The sequence below is a fragment of the Plectropomus leopardus genome, chromosome 8, assembly GCF_008729295.1.
Source record: "Plectropomus leopardus isolate mb chromosome 8, YSFRI_Pleo_2.0, whole genome shotgun sequence".
NCBI lineage: Eukaryota > Metazoa > Chordata > Actinopteri > Perciformes > Serranidae > Plectropomus > Plectropomus leopardus.
In genome coordinates, this window is record NC_056470.1 from 12415756 (window position 1) to 12431779 (window position 16024).

A 16024-nucleotide genomic window follows, 5' to 3' on the forward strand; every position below is an offset into this window, starting at 1 on the left:
CTACAAGCTATAATATGTAATTTTCAGCCATTTTTATGACATGTCAAAATTTGACATTTTTCGCATACTATACTATGACGTTTTTGGTGATTTTTTTGATGTGCTAAATTATGACCTTTTTGGCCTTTTTTGGACTTTGTTTCCACTTTGTATACTATGACACGTCACTACAAGCTATAATATGTCATTTTCAGACATTTTTACGACATGTCAAAATTTGACATTTTTCGCATACTATACTATGGCATTTTTGTTCATTTTTTTTGACGTACTAAATTATTACCTTTTTGGCCTTTTTTGGCCTTTGTTTTTACTTTGTATATTATTAGAAGTCTCTACAAGCTATAATATGTCATTTCATTTTCATTTTTTTTCGCATACAGTGAAAAATGGCGTTTCTGGTCTTTTTCTTTGGCATGCTAAATTATGACGTTTTTTGGCTTCCACTTTGTGTACTATAACATGTATCTACAAACTATAATATATTTGGCTTTAGTTTTGGCCAAAATTGGACATTTTTCACATATTATACTGTGGCGTTTTTGGTCATTTTCATGACATGCTTATGATGTTTTTGGCCTTTTTTGGCCTTTGTTTCCACTTTCCACTTCATTCATTATTTCAACATGCTTATTATGACTTTGTGGCCTTTGTTTCAACATGCTATGCTGTGGCACATCTCTATGAGCTATTATATGCAGTTTTCAGACATTTTTGGGACATGTCAAATTTGAGATTTTTGCCATCCTATAGTATTTGCTTTTAGCCCATTTTTTCAACATGCTATATTATGACTTTTTTGGCTTTTTTGGCCCTTTTTTCAACATGCTATGCTATGACGCGTCTCCATGAGCTATAATAAGCATTTTTAAGCCATTTTTGGGACATATCAAAATTTGAGATTTTTTGCCATACTATAGTATGTGGTTTCTGTCATTATTTAGACATGCAATCATATGATTTTTTCGTTGTTTTTGGCCATTATTTCACCATGCTATACCACCACATCTCACAGTGCTGTTCTTTGTTGTTTTTAGCCCTTTTTGGACATCGGATTTTGACATTTTTCGCCATAATATGCTATGCTGTTTTCTGTCATTCAACATGCAATAATATGATGTTATTGGTCGTTTTTGTCATTATTTCAACATGCTATACCATGACATGTCCCAACATGCTATTCTATGTTGTTTTCAGTCCTTCTTTTGACTATACGATGTCATTTTTTCCACATGCTATATTATGACATTCTGGGCTTTTTTTTGACATGCTATTCTATGAGGTGTCTCTACAAGCTTTAATATGCGCATTTTTTTTCTTGACATGTAACGGGGTGTGGTGGGACCCAATTGCAGCACAAAAGAACAGGAGAGTAGTTGGTAATGAACTATATTTAATCTCTTGGCATGTTGAATGGAGCAAAGGTGAGTATAATCAGGTTGCAGGTAAGTAGGAGGAGCAGACTGGCAGGTAATTGTATATGGTAAATTACAGAAACACTTACAGCAGGGAGCTTGTGGGAAAAGCGGGGACTCAAAAGAGGGGCAGGCAGGGCTCGTGGTCATGGAGGAAGCAGAGTTCGTGTCAGGCAGGCAGGCAGGGAGCAGAGCAGACAAATCCAGTAGGAGCAGGGAGGGGGCTCACTGAGGACAGGCGGGTATGATGTCCCATCAGAACAATAATCAACAGCAGCACTCACACAGATGAGATGTTTCACTTGGCAGGAGGCTTTGAAGACAGCAGGAACAATGGCGATCTCTCTTGATGGAGCTGTAGCAGTAAAACACCACACTGTTTCTGGACATACTATACTATGTCATTTTCAGCAATTTTTTCAATATACAATATTATGTTGTTTTTAGCCTTTTTTTTCTACATGTTTTACCATAACGTGTCTCTACATGCTATAATTTGCGGTTTTCAGCCATTTCTTCAACATGTCAAAATTTGCTGTTTTTCGACATACTATACTATGTCATTTTCAGCGGTTTTCAGTGGTTTCAGCCATTTTTTCGACATGTCAAAAGATTTTTCAACATTCTATGTCATTTTCAGCCATTTTTTCACATGCTATATTATGATGGTTTGTCCTTTTTTTCGTCAAGCAACTAAAAAAAGCTAAAAAAAAAAAAAAAAAACTAAAAAACAAGCACTGTAGCCTCATACTTTGACCAATTTAAAAATTCCAACTAAGTTCTTAGTACTTTAAATGCTGTGAAGGAAATTTTGAACTTCCACTAAAGACAATAACAGGTTAATGATAGTGGGATTCTTACTAAAGAAAGTCCTACTCACAAGAAACAAATCTGTGAGATCTTTTGTTTTGTTTTTGTGTTTTTTGGGGTTTTTTTGCACCTAAAAACTGTTTGTATATTTACCCTTTTTACTGTGTTTAGGCAAAAAACACATACAACGTCCATTCATATGGTTCCAGTTTATTGGCATCCACTGAATCACTTTCATTATAAAAAAGCACTACCTCTACTGGTAGAGTCCTGGTAGTCCAGTGTGATTCTGCAGAAAAAAAAACATATCACACAGCATGTAGGTGAGAAAAACTAATTTCTACAGTTAAACACATCTGAGACAAAATGTTGCTGGAATCCTTCCTGGCATACAGCAGTTCAACACGTTTTGTGTCATATCTTTAATTTACCATTACATTATATTTTAATCAAGACTGAATGAAATAATGGGTCAAACGTTCTCCAATCTCTATTCTTCATACTTAAACACTTACCACCCAAAGCCACAGAAAGATTATCAAACATTAGTGGTCAGTTTAACACACCAAAAAGCAGTCCATCTTTAATATCTGTTTTGTGACCGCACTGATAACTGTAATGATTACATTCACACTTTTAGTTTAACAAATACTAGAGACGCTGCTGTGATTCAGATTTTTTTACCTTTGTGGTTCCAGACTGCCAGGAGACACCAGTTGATCTGGAGAGGATTTGCAGCAGCATTTCTTTCCCAAGCTTGTTGCATCAGCGGGTTAAATTACAGCAACTGTAATCTTCTTTACCTTGGACAACACTCATCTCACCACCTGCAATTGACTTCTGAGAGCTTTAACAAAATGAGCGATTTCTCTAAGTAAACATCTCTGACCTTTTTATCATAAAACTTATTGATTATGTTTTGTTTTATATACAGACAACTGAAAATAGAATATGAGATGAGCTGTTAAAGGTCCAGTGTGTAGCATTTAGTGGCATCTAGCAGAGAGGTTGCAGAACTTAATTCTCCCCTAGGAAAGATAGGGAGGCTGATGTGAAAACATAAATGGCTCTATCTCGAGCCACAGTTTGGTTTGTCTATAACATGACAATTCTTATTTTTTAGGTGATTATACCCTTAGTTATGAGAATTATATACCATTTCAGCAAATAGATGCTCCTAAATACTAAACACTGGACATCATTCTTCCTGGCATTAATATCCCTATTAAGGGGTTTGTAATGTTGTTTGTCTCCTCATTTATGAACCTGAGAAAGGGGTGCAGAGTTTAATGTTTTGGCCCCTGCTTTTTAGAAAAATCTTTACTGAACATCTTCACACTAGCAGGACTGGGCAATATGTATGAATTATAATTGATCATTTTTATATCACTGTAGAAATTAATATTGTGACTAACTAATTACAGTATCCCTAAATACTTGAGAATGTAGCTGGAATTTATAGTTCAAGTCCATTAAACATTACATCTAATTAGAGTTTGTTTAAATGCCAAAACACGTCTTGATATTTAGTTCCATATTGCCCAGATCTACACACATTAAATCTTAATGACCTTTGATACTTTTTATTTTTTCAAACCTTTTTGCCCTCTTGTACAAAAGGTTTTTAAATACTTTTAAGTTTTAGGGTTTGATACAATTAAAGACCAGGGACCAGATGTATAGGCGATGCATATGCATTAAAAAAAAAAACACCTCTATCACCTCTTCCCACACATAAACTGGTATGGAAAAAAATGGAAAAATGTGCAGCGAGAAGGTGCAGAACACATCACGCATTCTTCAGAACAGATATACACACGGTTTTAGCTGAGATAGCTGCTGGTGATATGAAGAGCATTATACATGAGATGAGAGATGTACCTTATGATAAAATGTTTCAGGTTTTTTGCCAACTTTATTGATCATGTTATTTTTGCAGGCTGAGCAGCATTGTGTAAAATGTTGTTCTTAGGCGCATTTATAAACTTCATTTGTGATTTTTTACTATTTATCATTCTGTTTAGTTACATCTGAGCCATAATTTTCAAGTAAGTAATCGTTTAATTTGTACTCAATTGTGGCACACCTTTAAGACAGTTTTATACATCTGGCCCCTGTTAGTTTGTTGTAAAGCAAACATTGTTTTGAAATGTTTTCTCAAACTTTGAAGATTTATTTTGTAAAACTTAGACCTTCTCTAGTACGCAATTATTACATCATTACCAACTCAGAGGACAAAACCTACTCAATAACTATCCAGTTGCAGCGTTACTGAAATGAGCATGCTGAGTAGCAGCTGTTGATGATGTGTTCATGATGCAACAAAAAAGCAACGTACACTGAATCCAATATGATATCTTCTATAATTTTACACACACATCAAAACCACCTATCGGTCAATAAAAAGTCACCAACTGAAAACCAAAAAACTAAAACTAGTAAATGGTACGTCCTCTTCACAGTGTTGTCACAACCTCTGAGTTTTGTGAGAGCGGCCCAGCTTTGCTCACTGAATCCACAATATACCACACAGAAAGACACTTTGATTGACACCTCCTGACAGCCAACATTTATGTCTGTCTAGGCCTTGCTTCTTTACCCCCCACCCCCTCCCTTCCTAGATCATTTCCAGCATTAAAAAATAAAATAAAAACAAACAGGAAACATACTTGTTCCAAGCTGGTGGATTGGAATCCTTGTCGATCAAGCAAGTGCTGGAAAAATCCAGGCTGGCAGAGTCTCTGTTCTCCTCTGCAGAGAGGTTTGATTCTTGCTTCTAATGTCCATCCCTCCCTCCTCTCCTATAGGTTCGGAGTTAGCAGGTGAGCTGGCTGCCGGGAGAGGTTCGACCACGTGTCCTCTGGCTGGAGACACAGCTGGAAGTGTTGTGTGAATCAAACATGGAGCTGGGTTTGGGTGGGGTGGGGTGGGGAGGGGCATGGGGGTAGTTTGTCTAAGCAGAGACAAGACCTCTCAGTCGGTGGAGAAGAGGTCTCCGGCCGAGGGGAGCGGGGCCAGACCCCCGGTCACGTTGGGCAAGAGGGAGAGGTCGGGGAGACTCTGGATGTGGGATTTCAGCTCTTTCCTAACTTGGGTCACCCTCGCCAGTTTCTGCTTATACTCCTGCAGAGGACAAGATGATACAGCACAACTATGAGCTTTGAATTATGAGTTATTCACAAAATACAAGCTTTGCAATATTCTTTCAAAATGTCTTGTGACTGAAACTTTCTGGCATGTTTGTCTGTGATCGTTTATCACTGTATGTGGTTTTGAAAGATAATGAAGGTGCATTACAATATGTCGGCCTTACACCAAATGACTTTAACATTTTCAGTCGCACACAAATTTCCAATGTCAGACTGGAATCATGAGAGTTTTGGCCCGCTTCTGTAATCTTGATCCTTTAATGTAAGGTGATAAGAAAACTCAGCCCAAGCTTTCTTAAGTCAGTCTTTTTCTCATCTTGACATTCTGACAAAATCAAATATGTTTAATATTTTGTAAGTTTCAGTCTTGACTCATTAAAATACTGAAGCTTAATGATGTGAATATTGTCAACCCATAGCTGAGCTCTCCTCTACGCCAAACAAGAAGAGATAAGTTGGTGGAGATGTGGAGTGAACGATAGTCTGCGTTAAACTCGGCATGTTTCTTATCCATCAGACGGCACTTATTGTAGTGAGTAATCTTCATTTCTGAAATGGTCCGCCTCTAATTGCTACATTCTCCTGCCACTAAACAGAGCAGCTAAACAAAAAAGGCCGGTGTAAATGTGAATTCTGAACACAAATACAGTTTCTCTTTATCATTGTGTTGATGCCAAATTCACAAGAACACAGTCAACATATGTCACCTTTGTCTGGTATTTCCATAGATAAGAGTTTTTGCAGATATAGTAGAAGGCATTGTTAATGTGACATATTTCTTAAAGGGAGTTGGTTTAATTTTTTCCACTAGGAGCAGGGTGGGAAATAATCTCAAAAGTTATCTAGTTGCAGTCCTACAAATAGTGATTTTTGCAAGATCCCTAGTCTTTGCAAAATTTCATACTGTGTGACTCAAAACTCAGATTGTCTTTGGATGTGAGAGGGTCAGGCTATAGTCTTTTAAAAGTCTGTTCAATGTATTTTTTTTAAAAAACGGAAATGTTAAGTGTCTATTATAAAAATGTGCTTTCCTCTCAGGCATCTTGGTTGTATACATAATAACACTGTTTGTATGATTACATTGAAACAAATAAAAAACGTAAAATATAAAAAAAAATAAAAGTCTGTCCAAAGTGTTCAAGTGTATGTTTGGGATTAATTGCCTAGTTTTGATGATCATTACTGTGAGTTGTTACATTTTGCTTAAAGCATTTCTGGAAACTAGGAGCATGTACAGGCAAGGAAAACATGCAGTCACATGATCAGACAAGCTGTAAATGAGCTAAATTACTCGCACCACTCAATTTGATTGTAAAACAGAGTGGATGCAACTGAAATGTAAAAGATGATCCCTTATTTCACAAGGAAACTGTGAAAACTACAGTAAGGTACAGTATGTAAAAGGTAAGTGAGTCAGTGAACTGTGGCAGATTTTAAGACATCCTGCTGTTTGGTCTGACTGCTCAGGTTTCTTTTCCTGTCTGACTTCTTTTCAGTAAGGTCGCCATTACTCAACACGCCGGCAATAAAGGAATTATGGCCACAAATATGAAAATATTAAATAGTCCCAAATTTGTAATAAACCAGAATTAAATCAGGTTGACTGCTATTCACCTGTGTTTCCATTAGTTTTTGTCCTCCATGCTGACAACTGAGCCATCACATTCAAAATTATAAAAACTCGGCGGTAAAAACTGTTAGAGTTACAGTTTGTGAGAGTGAGCGCTTGCACAATTATATATTCAAATACAAGCTGCAAATGGATTTCAACATAAATTTCACATCAAGTGCACAAATTTCAAAGAGGCAAAGATATGCCTACACTCAGATTTTTGCTGTTGTAATTACAGATTGACTGTCTGATTAATGCCAAAGAGAGAGACCACTTCTCATCAGAAGGGCAGCTGATTAAAACACTTTTAAAGGTGTAATATATGAAAAGCAGTAACAACTTTTTGCTTTTAAACATACAGTGGAATAATGGCATCCCGAGCAGAGAATCAAATCACAGTCTCTCTGTTTGTGCTGTAATCAAAGCTCTTCTGTTGTTCATTTTGGTAGACAGTCCGGCCGTGTGTGGATGTTAGTGCAAGTCGATCCCTTTATGTCCCACTGGCTACTAATCACAGCTGCTCTGCACTGCCCTCATACCGCCATATGCAAGCAATCCCAGCCCAGATTAAGTAGATTTAAGCAGACTGGTTTTTTTTTGGGAAATTAAAGTGTACTTTTATATTTATTTAAAAGTAACTTGCAGTAAGTATTCATTAGTGCTGGATAAACTATCACAAACAGACTGGGATGGAGATCTTTGTTTGGTTTTATGGTATGTTGTTGACGGTTATGTTTGTGTATGTGGTGCCTTGCCTCCAGTTTCTTCTCTCTCTCCATGAGCGCCTCCTTCTGGCTGCCGATGTATTCAGTCAGCATGCGAGCCAGCTGCCTACGATCCTCCAGCTCCGCAGCCAGTCGTCCGTTGTACTCCGCCAGCAGCAAACATGCTTCGTCCACCGTCTTCGACAGCTTGTCTGCTGCCTCCTTGTCTACATTGGTGCCATACTTAGTTAGGGTCACAGACATGACATTTATTTCCCCTTTCTTTATGTACTTTCCACATATGAATCTATTTTTTCTATGATACATTTTGCGTCAACTTTAATTTAGTACTGTGCATTTTCTATAAGACCAATATGTGTGATCTTATGATTCTGTGTTAATAAATGTAAAAATATTGTAACTACTATAAGTAGACACAATGTGCATCTTATCACGTACAAGATATTGCTGTAAACCTAATTAAATAAACTGATTAAAATTACTGACTATAAGAAGCTTATTTCTGGAAACTCCTGAGTTTTACCATTGTTAACTGTTTACATTTTACTTACAACAGTGTATGCACTGTTTTATACTCACGGTTCCTCACAGCTCGTCTTATTTGACTTTCTATTATAATCTTCACCAGACGTAAGCCTGGAGGATATGAAGCGTTTGGTTGTGTGAGTGTGTAATGGTAAATGGACCTGCACTTGTATAGCACCTTTCTAGTCTTCTTCCCAACTAAAAACAAGTTTATACAACAGAGTCACATTCACCAGGTATGTACCATTTTACCATGCCGATGTATATCTGCCACGCACCACAGCCACTACGATCCATAAACAAGTCATGGGAGATTGATAAGACAGAGAAGTGATGAATGTTACTCAGGCTTACATAAGATCTTATTGTCAACATTGCTGTCCGTGCAGGCCATCATTTGTCACCACCAAAAACTACCATGGCCTTTGCCCTGTAGGCCAATATTGTTGTTTGTTTTGTCAGCTGACACTTATGTGGTTGCTGCCACTGACTAATCGATTATACGCCATTACATTTTAAGCGGTGCATCTGCACGTTAAAACGGAGGCACACATTCATAAACCTGTGACCAAGGCTACCATACAAGCTACCACCTGCTGCTCACTTTAGACCTTCACACTCACTCACTCAAGCAATTTAGTGTTAAGTTTCTGGTTCAGGAATTCTTGGGCAAGATACTAAAATGTTATAGATGTGTGTCTGTCTGTCAGTCTGCAGCTTATCTCATATTCTACTGGACTACGAACCTCTCGTGGTTGCTGTGATTGATAACTGATGAAAAATCCTGTTTTTTGCCTGTTTAAACAAATAAGCTGAGTTCTCAAGTCTTACCAGTGATTTTCTCCAGCAAGGAAACATCCTGGACTTCCTGCGGCAACGAGGCGATCTTCTGACGTACTGCCGCATCGCCGGAGGCAGCGTTCTCCAAGTCCTGTAGGGCCTTCACCAGCTCCTCTGTCTGAAAGTGTGTGTCAGGGTGTGTTTTAAAAGGAATAGAGGGGAAGAGTTTACAGGAGACGAGGAGGAGACCACGTAACAGGTACAAAAGAGGGTGAGGAACAAGAGCAAAAAGAACAAAGAGAAACAAGTGAAATGCAGAAAAAAAAAACATTTTACTGATGAAGGAGTATATTTTTTTTGTATTTTGTGCCATCCAAGTGAAATATTGGCCTCCTACCAGCTGAGTTGCAGACATGTCTGTGCTGTGAGGCGAGGTGTGGCTTCTGTAGTCGTCGTCTTCGTCATCTTCATCTTCCTGGATCTTCTGATAGCTTCTTTTCACAGCCTTCCTCTCCTCTGCAAAGTCAAGTTTACAGACCGGAGCAGAGAAACACGCATATATTATCAACATCACTGAATTATTAAGTAAAAACCTACATGTTTACACGAGATGAGACAACAGTATAGTGCATCTTCACATCACCCATAACTGAATGCAAATGTTTGCCCTTTATGATATTTTGAGTGTCAAATAAAATTCCACTTGTGTTCCCTTTTTTGCCATATTGTCAGAAACAGAGGCAAAATTATGGTAAATGGCAGTTAAGTCATCCTTCAGTTTATTTTTTAAGTTAAGTAATCAATGCTCCCTAATCCACCTGTGACAAAAGCAGAAAAGTCAGTATTGAGTCAGCCAGATGTGAGTAAACACTGTTTTACAGCTTCAAGGGCTTCTCTGCTATAATGTGTGTTATCGATCAGTATAAAATTTTTGCCAAACAGATATTACTATTATTAGTATTTATTTATCTATTTTACTTACTATTTTTACTACTTTTATTTTATCTGGGGGGGGGGGGGTGTAATGTCCAGTATTATTGTCATATAATTTCTTCAAATCCAAGTTAAAAATATAAAAAATAGATAATGTTTAGAGGGAGCCTATTAGTGATGGATTCACCTCATAAACAAAGACATACTTCGTTTTCCAAAAATACTACATCAACTGCTTTTAATAATAAAAAGTATCAGTATCAATATCAGTGATCCTGGCCCTAGTTTCACCTCTAAGGACCGAAACATTGTGCATTTAAATAAAGATTATTTCAAACAGAAGGACTGTGTGTGGTAATTATCCTCTCCCACCTATGAATATTTTACTCCTATGTGCCTGCCTACACGTTGTTGAAGGTGTGAATGAGCCACGTTCTACTTGGTATCGGATCAAAACCAAAATTGGTGGTATCATCCACTGAGAGTAAATGCTATTCACAAGCATGTACTGACGTGACAAACAAATGATCTAACAGTCATCTAACCGGAGGGCCTGGGGCTGTTGGAGTCCTCTATCGCCAGTTTGAGCTGCTGAATGAAGTCTCCTCTGTAGAGGCTCCTCTCCTTCCAAATGTTCAGCAGTCTCTCCATGTGCTTTTTACAGCCCTCGTCTGCCTCACTGCAGGGGGACAACAGAGTGAAGGAGAGGAAGAAGAGGGAGAAAAAGACTGATTGAGAAGATGGCACACACCTTCAAATCACATGTTCATATCTTGTATTGACTTGTGTCCCTGGATAACACATTCGAATGGCTCATGGTGCTCTCTCTATGAAGGCATGTGAGAACTTCTGGATCAGTATGTGTAGCTTACAATTGTGTGATTACATAGACATGAATAACCCTTTTATGTGGCTTATCCCTGTTTTGATTATATTCTATATGGTGTTTGTGTGAGCACAGAGCAATGAATTGTCCCTGTGCACATCCCAGTTTTTTTGGAGTGGTCCAGTTAGCATATGGTAGTATATCATCATGTATAAAATAATGAAAAAATGTCACAGTATATTATGCCATCAAAAATCATATAAAGATGTCATAGTATAACATAACATCAAATATTATGAAAATGTCACAGTATTGTATGCCATCGAACATTATTTACTGTAACTTCCTGCTTTTCTTTTTCTAATCTTCTAGATGTTTTTGCCATTTCTGTGTTGGATAAATTCAGCTACGTTTTAGTCGGATAAACAGCTGAGACAACAAATAGTCACGTTTTAGTTTGGTGGTCGACCAACCTCTGACTTGGGTGGGTTAAAGAGATAATGATGACACTTTTGTTTTAGGATGAAATTTTGCCTTTAAATATGATCCCCATTGGTAAATTCCTTTGTAGGAAACAATTAGTAAAAAAAAAAAAAACCTTCACCTTTGGAGGCATTACAAGAAGATGATAATAAATGATAATTGATGACAAACGAGTTCTCAAAAAGCTTAAAGCAGGAAGTGTGCCATCTATCTATAGACACACACATGCCTATTACACCGACCATTATTTGTATTATTATTTCTGTCTGAAAGCATGTAGCGGTCACATCATATCTACCTGGCAACGTGGGAGCAGGCATCGACGAGGACAGTCTCAAAGTCTTTGGTGAACTCAGGTCCTTTCTTCTTGCTGTTCTGGATGACATCGTTGGCCAAGTACAGGAACGTCAGCTTCCTAGAGCTTTTAGCTGGAGAACACATAAAATCATGATATGACATAAAACACAAAAAAACTTCTATACTCTAAATATCAATCTGTGATGGTCAATGCACGTTTAATTTATAATTACACGTAGTTTTCTTTAACATACCTGCCTACTTTACTTCAGCACCTAATTGCCCACATTCAGCAGAATTTCACTGTCACCACAAGACTTATTCATTACTTTGACTGTTATTTATATTCTGTTTTTTTCCTCTTACAACCCCAATTAAAAAAAGGCCGGGTAACTGCATAAACCATAAATGAAGCAGAATGCAATGATTTGCAGATTTGTTTTGACTTATATTCAATTGAATACAATCTAAAAACAAGATGTTCATTGTTCAAACAGATAAACTTTGTTATTTTTGCATAAATAAACACTCATTATGATGAGTGACAGGGACATGTTTAGCACGTGTAACATCACCTTTTTTTAAAACAAGACTCAGTAAGAAGTTGGTAACTGAGGACACTGTTTGTTTATTTTTAAGTAATATTCCTTTCCGTTTTTTATTAAATCTTAATTTGATGCCTGCAGCCCATTTCAAAAAAGTTGGAACAGGAGCATGAATGACTGGTAAAGTTGTGAAATGCTCAAAGACACCAGTTTGGAAGATATCTTAGGTAAACAGGCTCATTGGTAACTGGTAAGAGTATCATATTTGGGTATGAAAGGGGCATCCTCTAAAGGCTCAGTTGTTTTCAAGCAAGGATGGCATGAGGTCCTTGAAGAACTGATTGGGAAAACATGAGGATCAAGGCTGAAAACAAGCAATAAACGGCCATGACATTTGACCCCTCAGGAATCACTGCGTTAAAAACCGACATGACCGTACAGTGATTATTACTACATGAGCTCAAGAACACTTTGGAGAATCATTGTCAGTAAACACAGCTCATCACTGCAAATGCAAATTAAAACACTGCCATGTAAAGTGAAGGCTAGATCAACAACATACAGACACGCTAAGAGGGACTGAAACAAAAAATGGAAAAGTGTGCTGTGGTCTGACGAGCGCACATTTCCGATTGTTTTTGAAAACCATGACAGTTGTGTCCTCCGGGCTAAAGAGGAAAAGGACCACCTAGACCGTTACAGCTCAAAGTTCAAGGCCAGCATCTGTGATGGTATGGGAGCGTATTAGTGCCCATTGCATCATGGGTATAACACGTGAAAGTACCGTGAAAGCTGAAAGATTCATACAGGTTTCGTTGCAACATATGCTGCCGCCTGGATGATTGAGCGACTAAAGTCATATATCAAGCAAGAATGGGAAAGAATTTCGATTCAAAAACAAAGAGTGTCCTCAGTTACCAAATGCTCACTAGGTCGTAACAGATTTTTAAATCCTTATAATGTTTTTATTTACGATGCATTTTACACAGTGTGGATTTGGGGTTGTATTATTATTTGCTCAGCCCTTCTCTTTCTTCTTTACCAACTGAAGATACACATTCATACACATACACATGGGTGCCCTACAAAACCACCTTTAGTACAGTAACAACAATCAATTTTCAGATCTACGACAGCAAATATATATATATATATCGGTGTATATATATATATATACACCGGATCATTTTGCCTATATTCCCATGTCTGTCTACCCCCCTGAATGTTTTATATGTCACAATTATGATTCTTTGCAACAATACATTTTTAAAAGTAATAAAACATAAAATCATGTGTCTGCAAATTTTGTGATTTTATGTATAAATGTTTTTGATAGGCTGAATGATTTAGAGTTCCTTTGTTGAAAAAAACTCCCTACTTCTTTAAATAAATAAACAACTTAAAAACCCCATTGGGTCAGCTGGAAAATGCATCACCACAGAGCTGAAAACAGGGCTGTTTTCCTGACGCCATGAAAAGTTGAGTTTTTAGACACAGACAAACAAAGTGATCTTATAGAGTATGATGCACTGTTGTAGGTTAAACCACCAACAGTTCATAAAGGAGTCAAAATATCTCAACTTTAAACACCTACAGCAGTTAAAGGCAACATCACATTAATGCAGCATACTGATCTAATAACATAATTTAGTATATAATAAGTCCATCTGGGACAATTTTCCTGCAGAACTTTTAACTTCAATAGTAGCTATATTTTAAGTAAATACTGCTGATCGTACTAGGGGTCAACAGATTATCGGCCTGGTCAATTATCAGGGCCAATATCTGAGTGTGTTACACTCAACCAACACGGACCAACGGATTTCAACCAACACAGGAAAGGCAGTCTGCAACACATGCAAAGAAAGCGTCAACATGGGAGGAACTCTCTCTTTTTTTATTAAACGGGAGCTATTTTTATTTACTGAACTTATTTTTTATTAAAGTTGCTGGGAACTTGCTATATATGATGTGAAACGTTTCAGTTTTTATAAAACATCTGCTAAAGGCATTTAAACAAAGTTTTGTGTTAGAGTTCGTTATATTCCTAATTTCAAAATTCTTCTATTGTAAATGCATATCGGTTCCAAATATCGGTTACTGGTCCCATTCAGCACTAAAAATGACTAACAGCCCAGAATAACCAACATCGGTCGACCTCTACATCGTACTTCGTGCTTTACTTAAGTAGAGTTTTGAATGCATGACTTGTTCTTGTAGTGGTGTTAAGTTCAATGTGGTGTTGCAACTGTTATCCACATCAAACATCTGTGTACACGTTAACCTCCTGTTTCTTTAGTTTTGGTAGCACAAAATCTACACGAAACATCAACATTGTTTGCAGCAGACAGTCAGCGGTGACAGCCCTCACCTTTCTTCAGCTCTCTGTGCCACACTTTGACGATGAGGGCTGAGTGTTTGCGGTGGTGGATGATCCACAGAGACAGAGTCTGGACGCTTTGCTGCGAGCTGCTCAGCTCCGTCAGCTTCTTCTCCAGGGCCGACTCGGAGAAGGACGACATGCCGGTGACAGTGTGTGTTTCCCCCGTGACCCGACGGACCCCGACCCGCTCTGGAGCGACTGAGCTCCGACCTAGTTTGGAAAAACTCGCAATGTCATCAAAACTGAAGTTGGGGTGTCGCTAACTTGCAGACATGCAGCGTCTAATCTCCCGCTCCACCCGACGTTACGTTTCTAAAGTTATATTAACTCTTTCTCTTACTGAACTATCGTCCAAATCTACTGAACAAACCTGATAGGTGTGAGCTGGTTTATCAGCTGCTGTTTCCTCACTGTCGGTACTGTTTGTTTACAGCTACAGCTAACGCTAGCTAGCCGAGCTAAGCAGCCATCTGCAACGCAGAGCAGCCCCGAGCTAACCGCGCGCTTTAACACGAAAACCTAAAAAAAACCGGGCTTCTGTTATACTCATGCAAAGTGTGTCTTCGGTACGCCAACAGATGAAACCACAAGCTGCTACAGGGTGACGGTGAGACTCACAGTTTGGCTTTGTTTGTCTAATCGGGAAGATTTCTTCGAAAAAATGGCAGCTTGCACTTTCACCTCGGCGTGTGCGTCGCACAGTAGTGACGTAAGCAGAACCCGAATCTCAGCTATGGATCTATTATAAACCAGCCCCCATGATCAGCCCCTGGACCACATGGATGTAATCTTAAAGCTAAAAAAAATCAATAAAAAAAAATTCTAAAAAAAACTTAAAAAATACATTCATGGTACACAAACACACACATACACACTAAGTAAATATGGCATAATAATAGACTATATCATTACAATGCAAGTCTCCTCTCAATATAAATCTCTTTTGGAGATCTGATTAGAATTTAATCCCCCACCCCACCCCACTTCTACTAGTTTTTGATTGAAATATGTAATGGATCTAGACAGCCGAAGATCTAAGAAATTCCTAACTTCAAGTTAAATTGAAAAAATAGGTTTAGTTATTTGTCTTGAAACTGGAACAGATTCATGTGTGAGCTCACTTTTACTTTTTTCTCCAGAAGCAGTTAAAACATTTTTTTTTAAATGGACAATGAGTATATTGCAATTATATTACAATAAATATAGCCTATTAAATTTAACCAAAAATGATCTTAAGATCACACTTTAGAAGTTGTAGTTCGCACAGGAGAAAAGGTACCAGGGAATTTAATCAAAATAGAAAAGGAGAATAGAAACGCATTAAAAACAAGCACATATTTTTAAAAGGACCATTATGGAATTACAGAAAACTAGAACAATAGAAACATAAACTTTGTGGCACATATTGTGTTTCATTACTTACGTCAGTTTACTCTTTGACATGTCATAACAGGAGAGTCAATGTCATTTATGCCTGAATTCCAAATTTAAATGTCTTATGGGCCTGGCACTGTAATGCTGGCTTTGTTACATGGCTTAAA

The 16024-nt window shown here is 37.8% G+C and overlaps 2 protein-coding genes across 3 annotated transcripts in view; one reads left to right on the plus strand and one right to left on the minus strand.

Annotated features, from left to right (window-relative positions):
* LOC121947586 (protein-glutamine gamma-glutamyltransferase 2-like) overlaps nucleotides 1-5044 on the plus strand; it is a 38138-nt gene extending 33094 nt beyond the window's left edge. The window contains exon 15 of the mRNA XM_042492695.1: nucleotides 5033-5044. Within this exon, the coding sequence (XP_042348629.1) occupies nucleotides 5033-5044 (12 nt within the window). The remainder of the gene's footprint in view (nucleotides 1-5032) is intronic.
* rprd1b (regulation of nuclear pre-mRNA domain containing 1B) lies at nucleotides 4376-15186 on the minus strand. Of its 2 annotated transcripts, none has more exons than XM_042492535.1 (8): nucleotides 15102-15186; nucleotides 14472-14693; nucleotides 11557-11686; nucleotides 10495-10628; nucleotides 9414-9532; nucleotides 9068-9194; nucleotides 7742-7917; nucleotides 4376-5348 (listed from the first exon to the last, which is right to left on the minus strand). In XM_042492535.1, the coding sequence occupies exons 2-8, from the start codon at nucleotides 14620-14622 to the stop codon at nucleotides 5199-5201; spliced, it is 987 nt and encodes a 328-aa protein (XP_042348469.1). In that variant the 5' UTR covers nucleotides 14623-14693; nucleotides 15102-15186; the 3' UTR covers nucleotides 4376-5198. The 2 variants fall into 2 exon arrangements, with proteins under 2 accessions (XP_042348469.1, XP_042348468.1); XM_042492534.1 differs by having other exon boundaries at nucleotides 14854-15164.
* Between the last annotated feature and the right edge of the window lie 838 nt (nucleotides 15187-16024).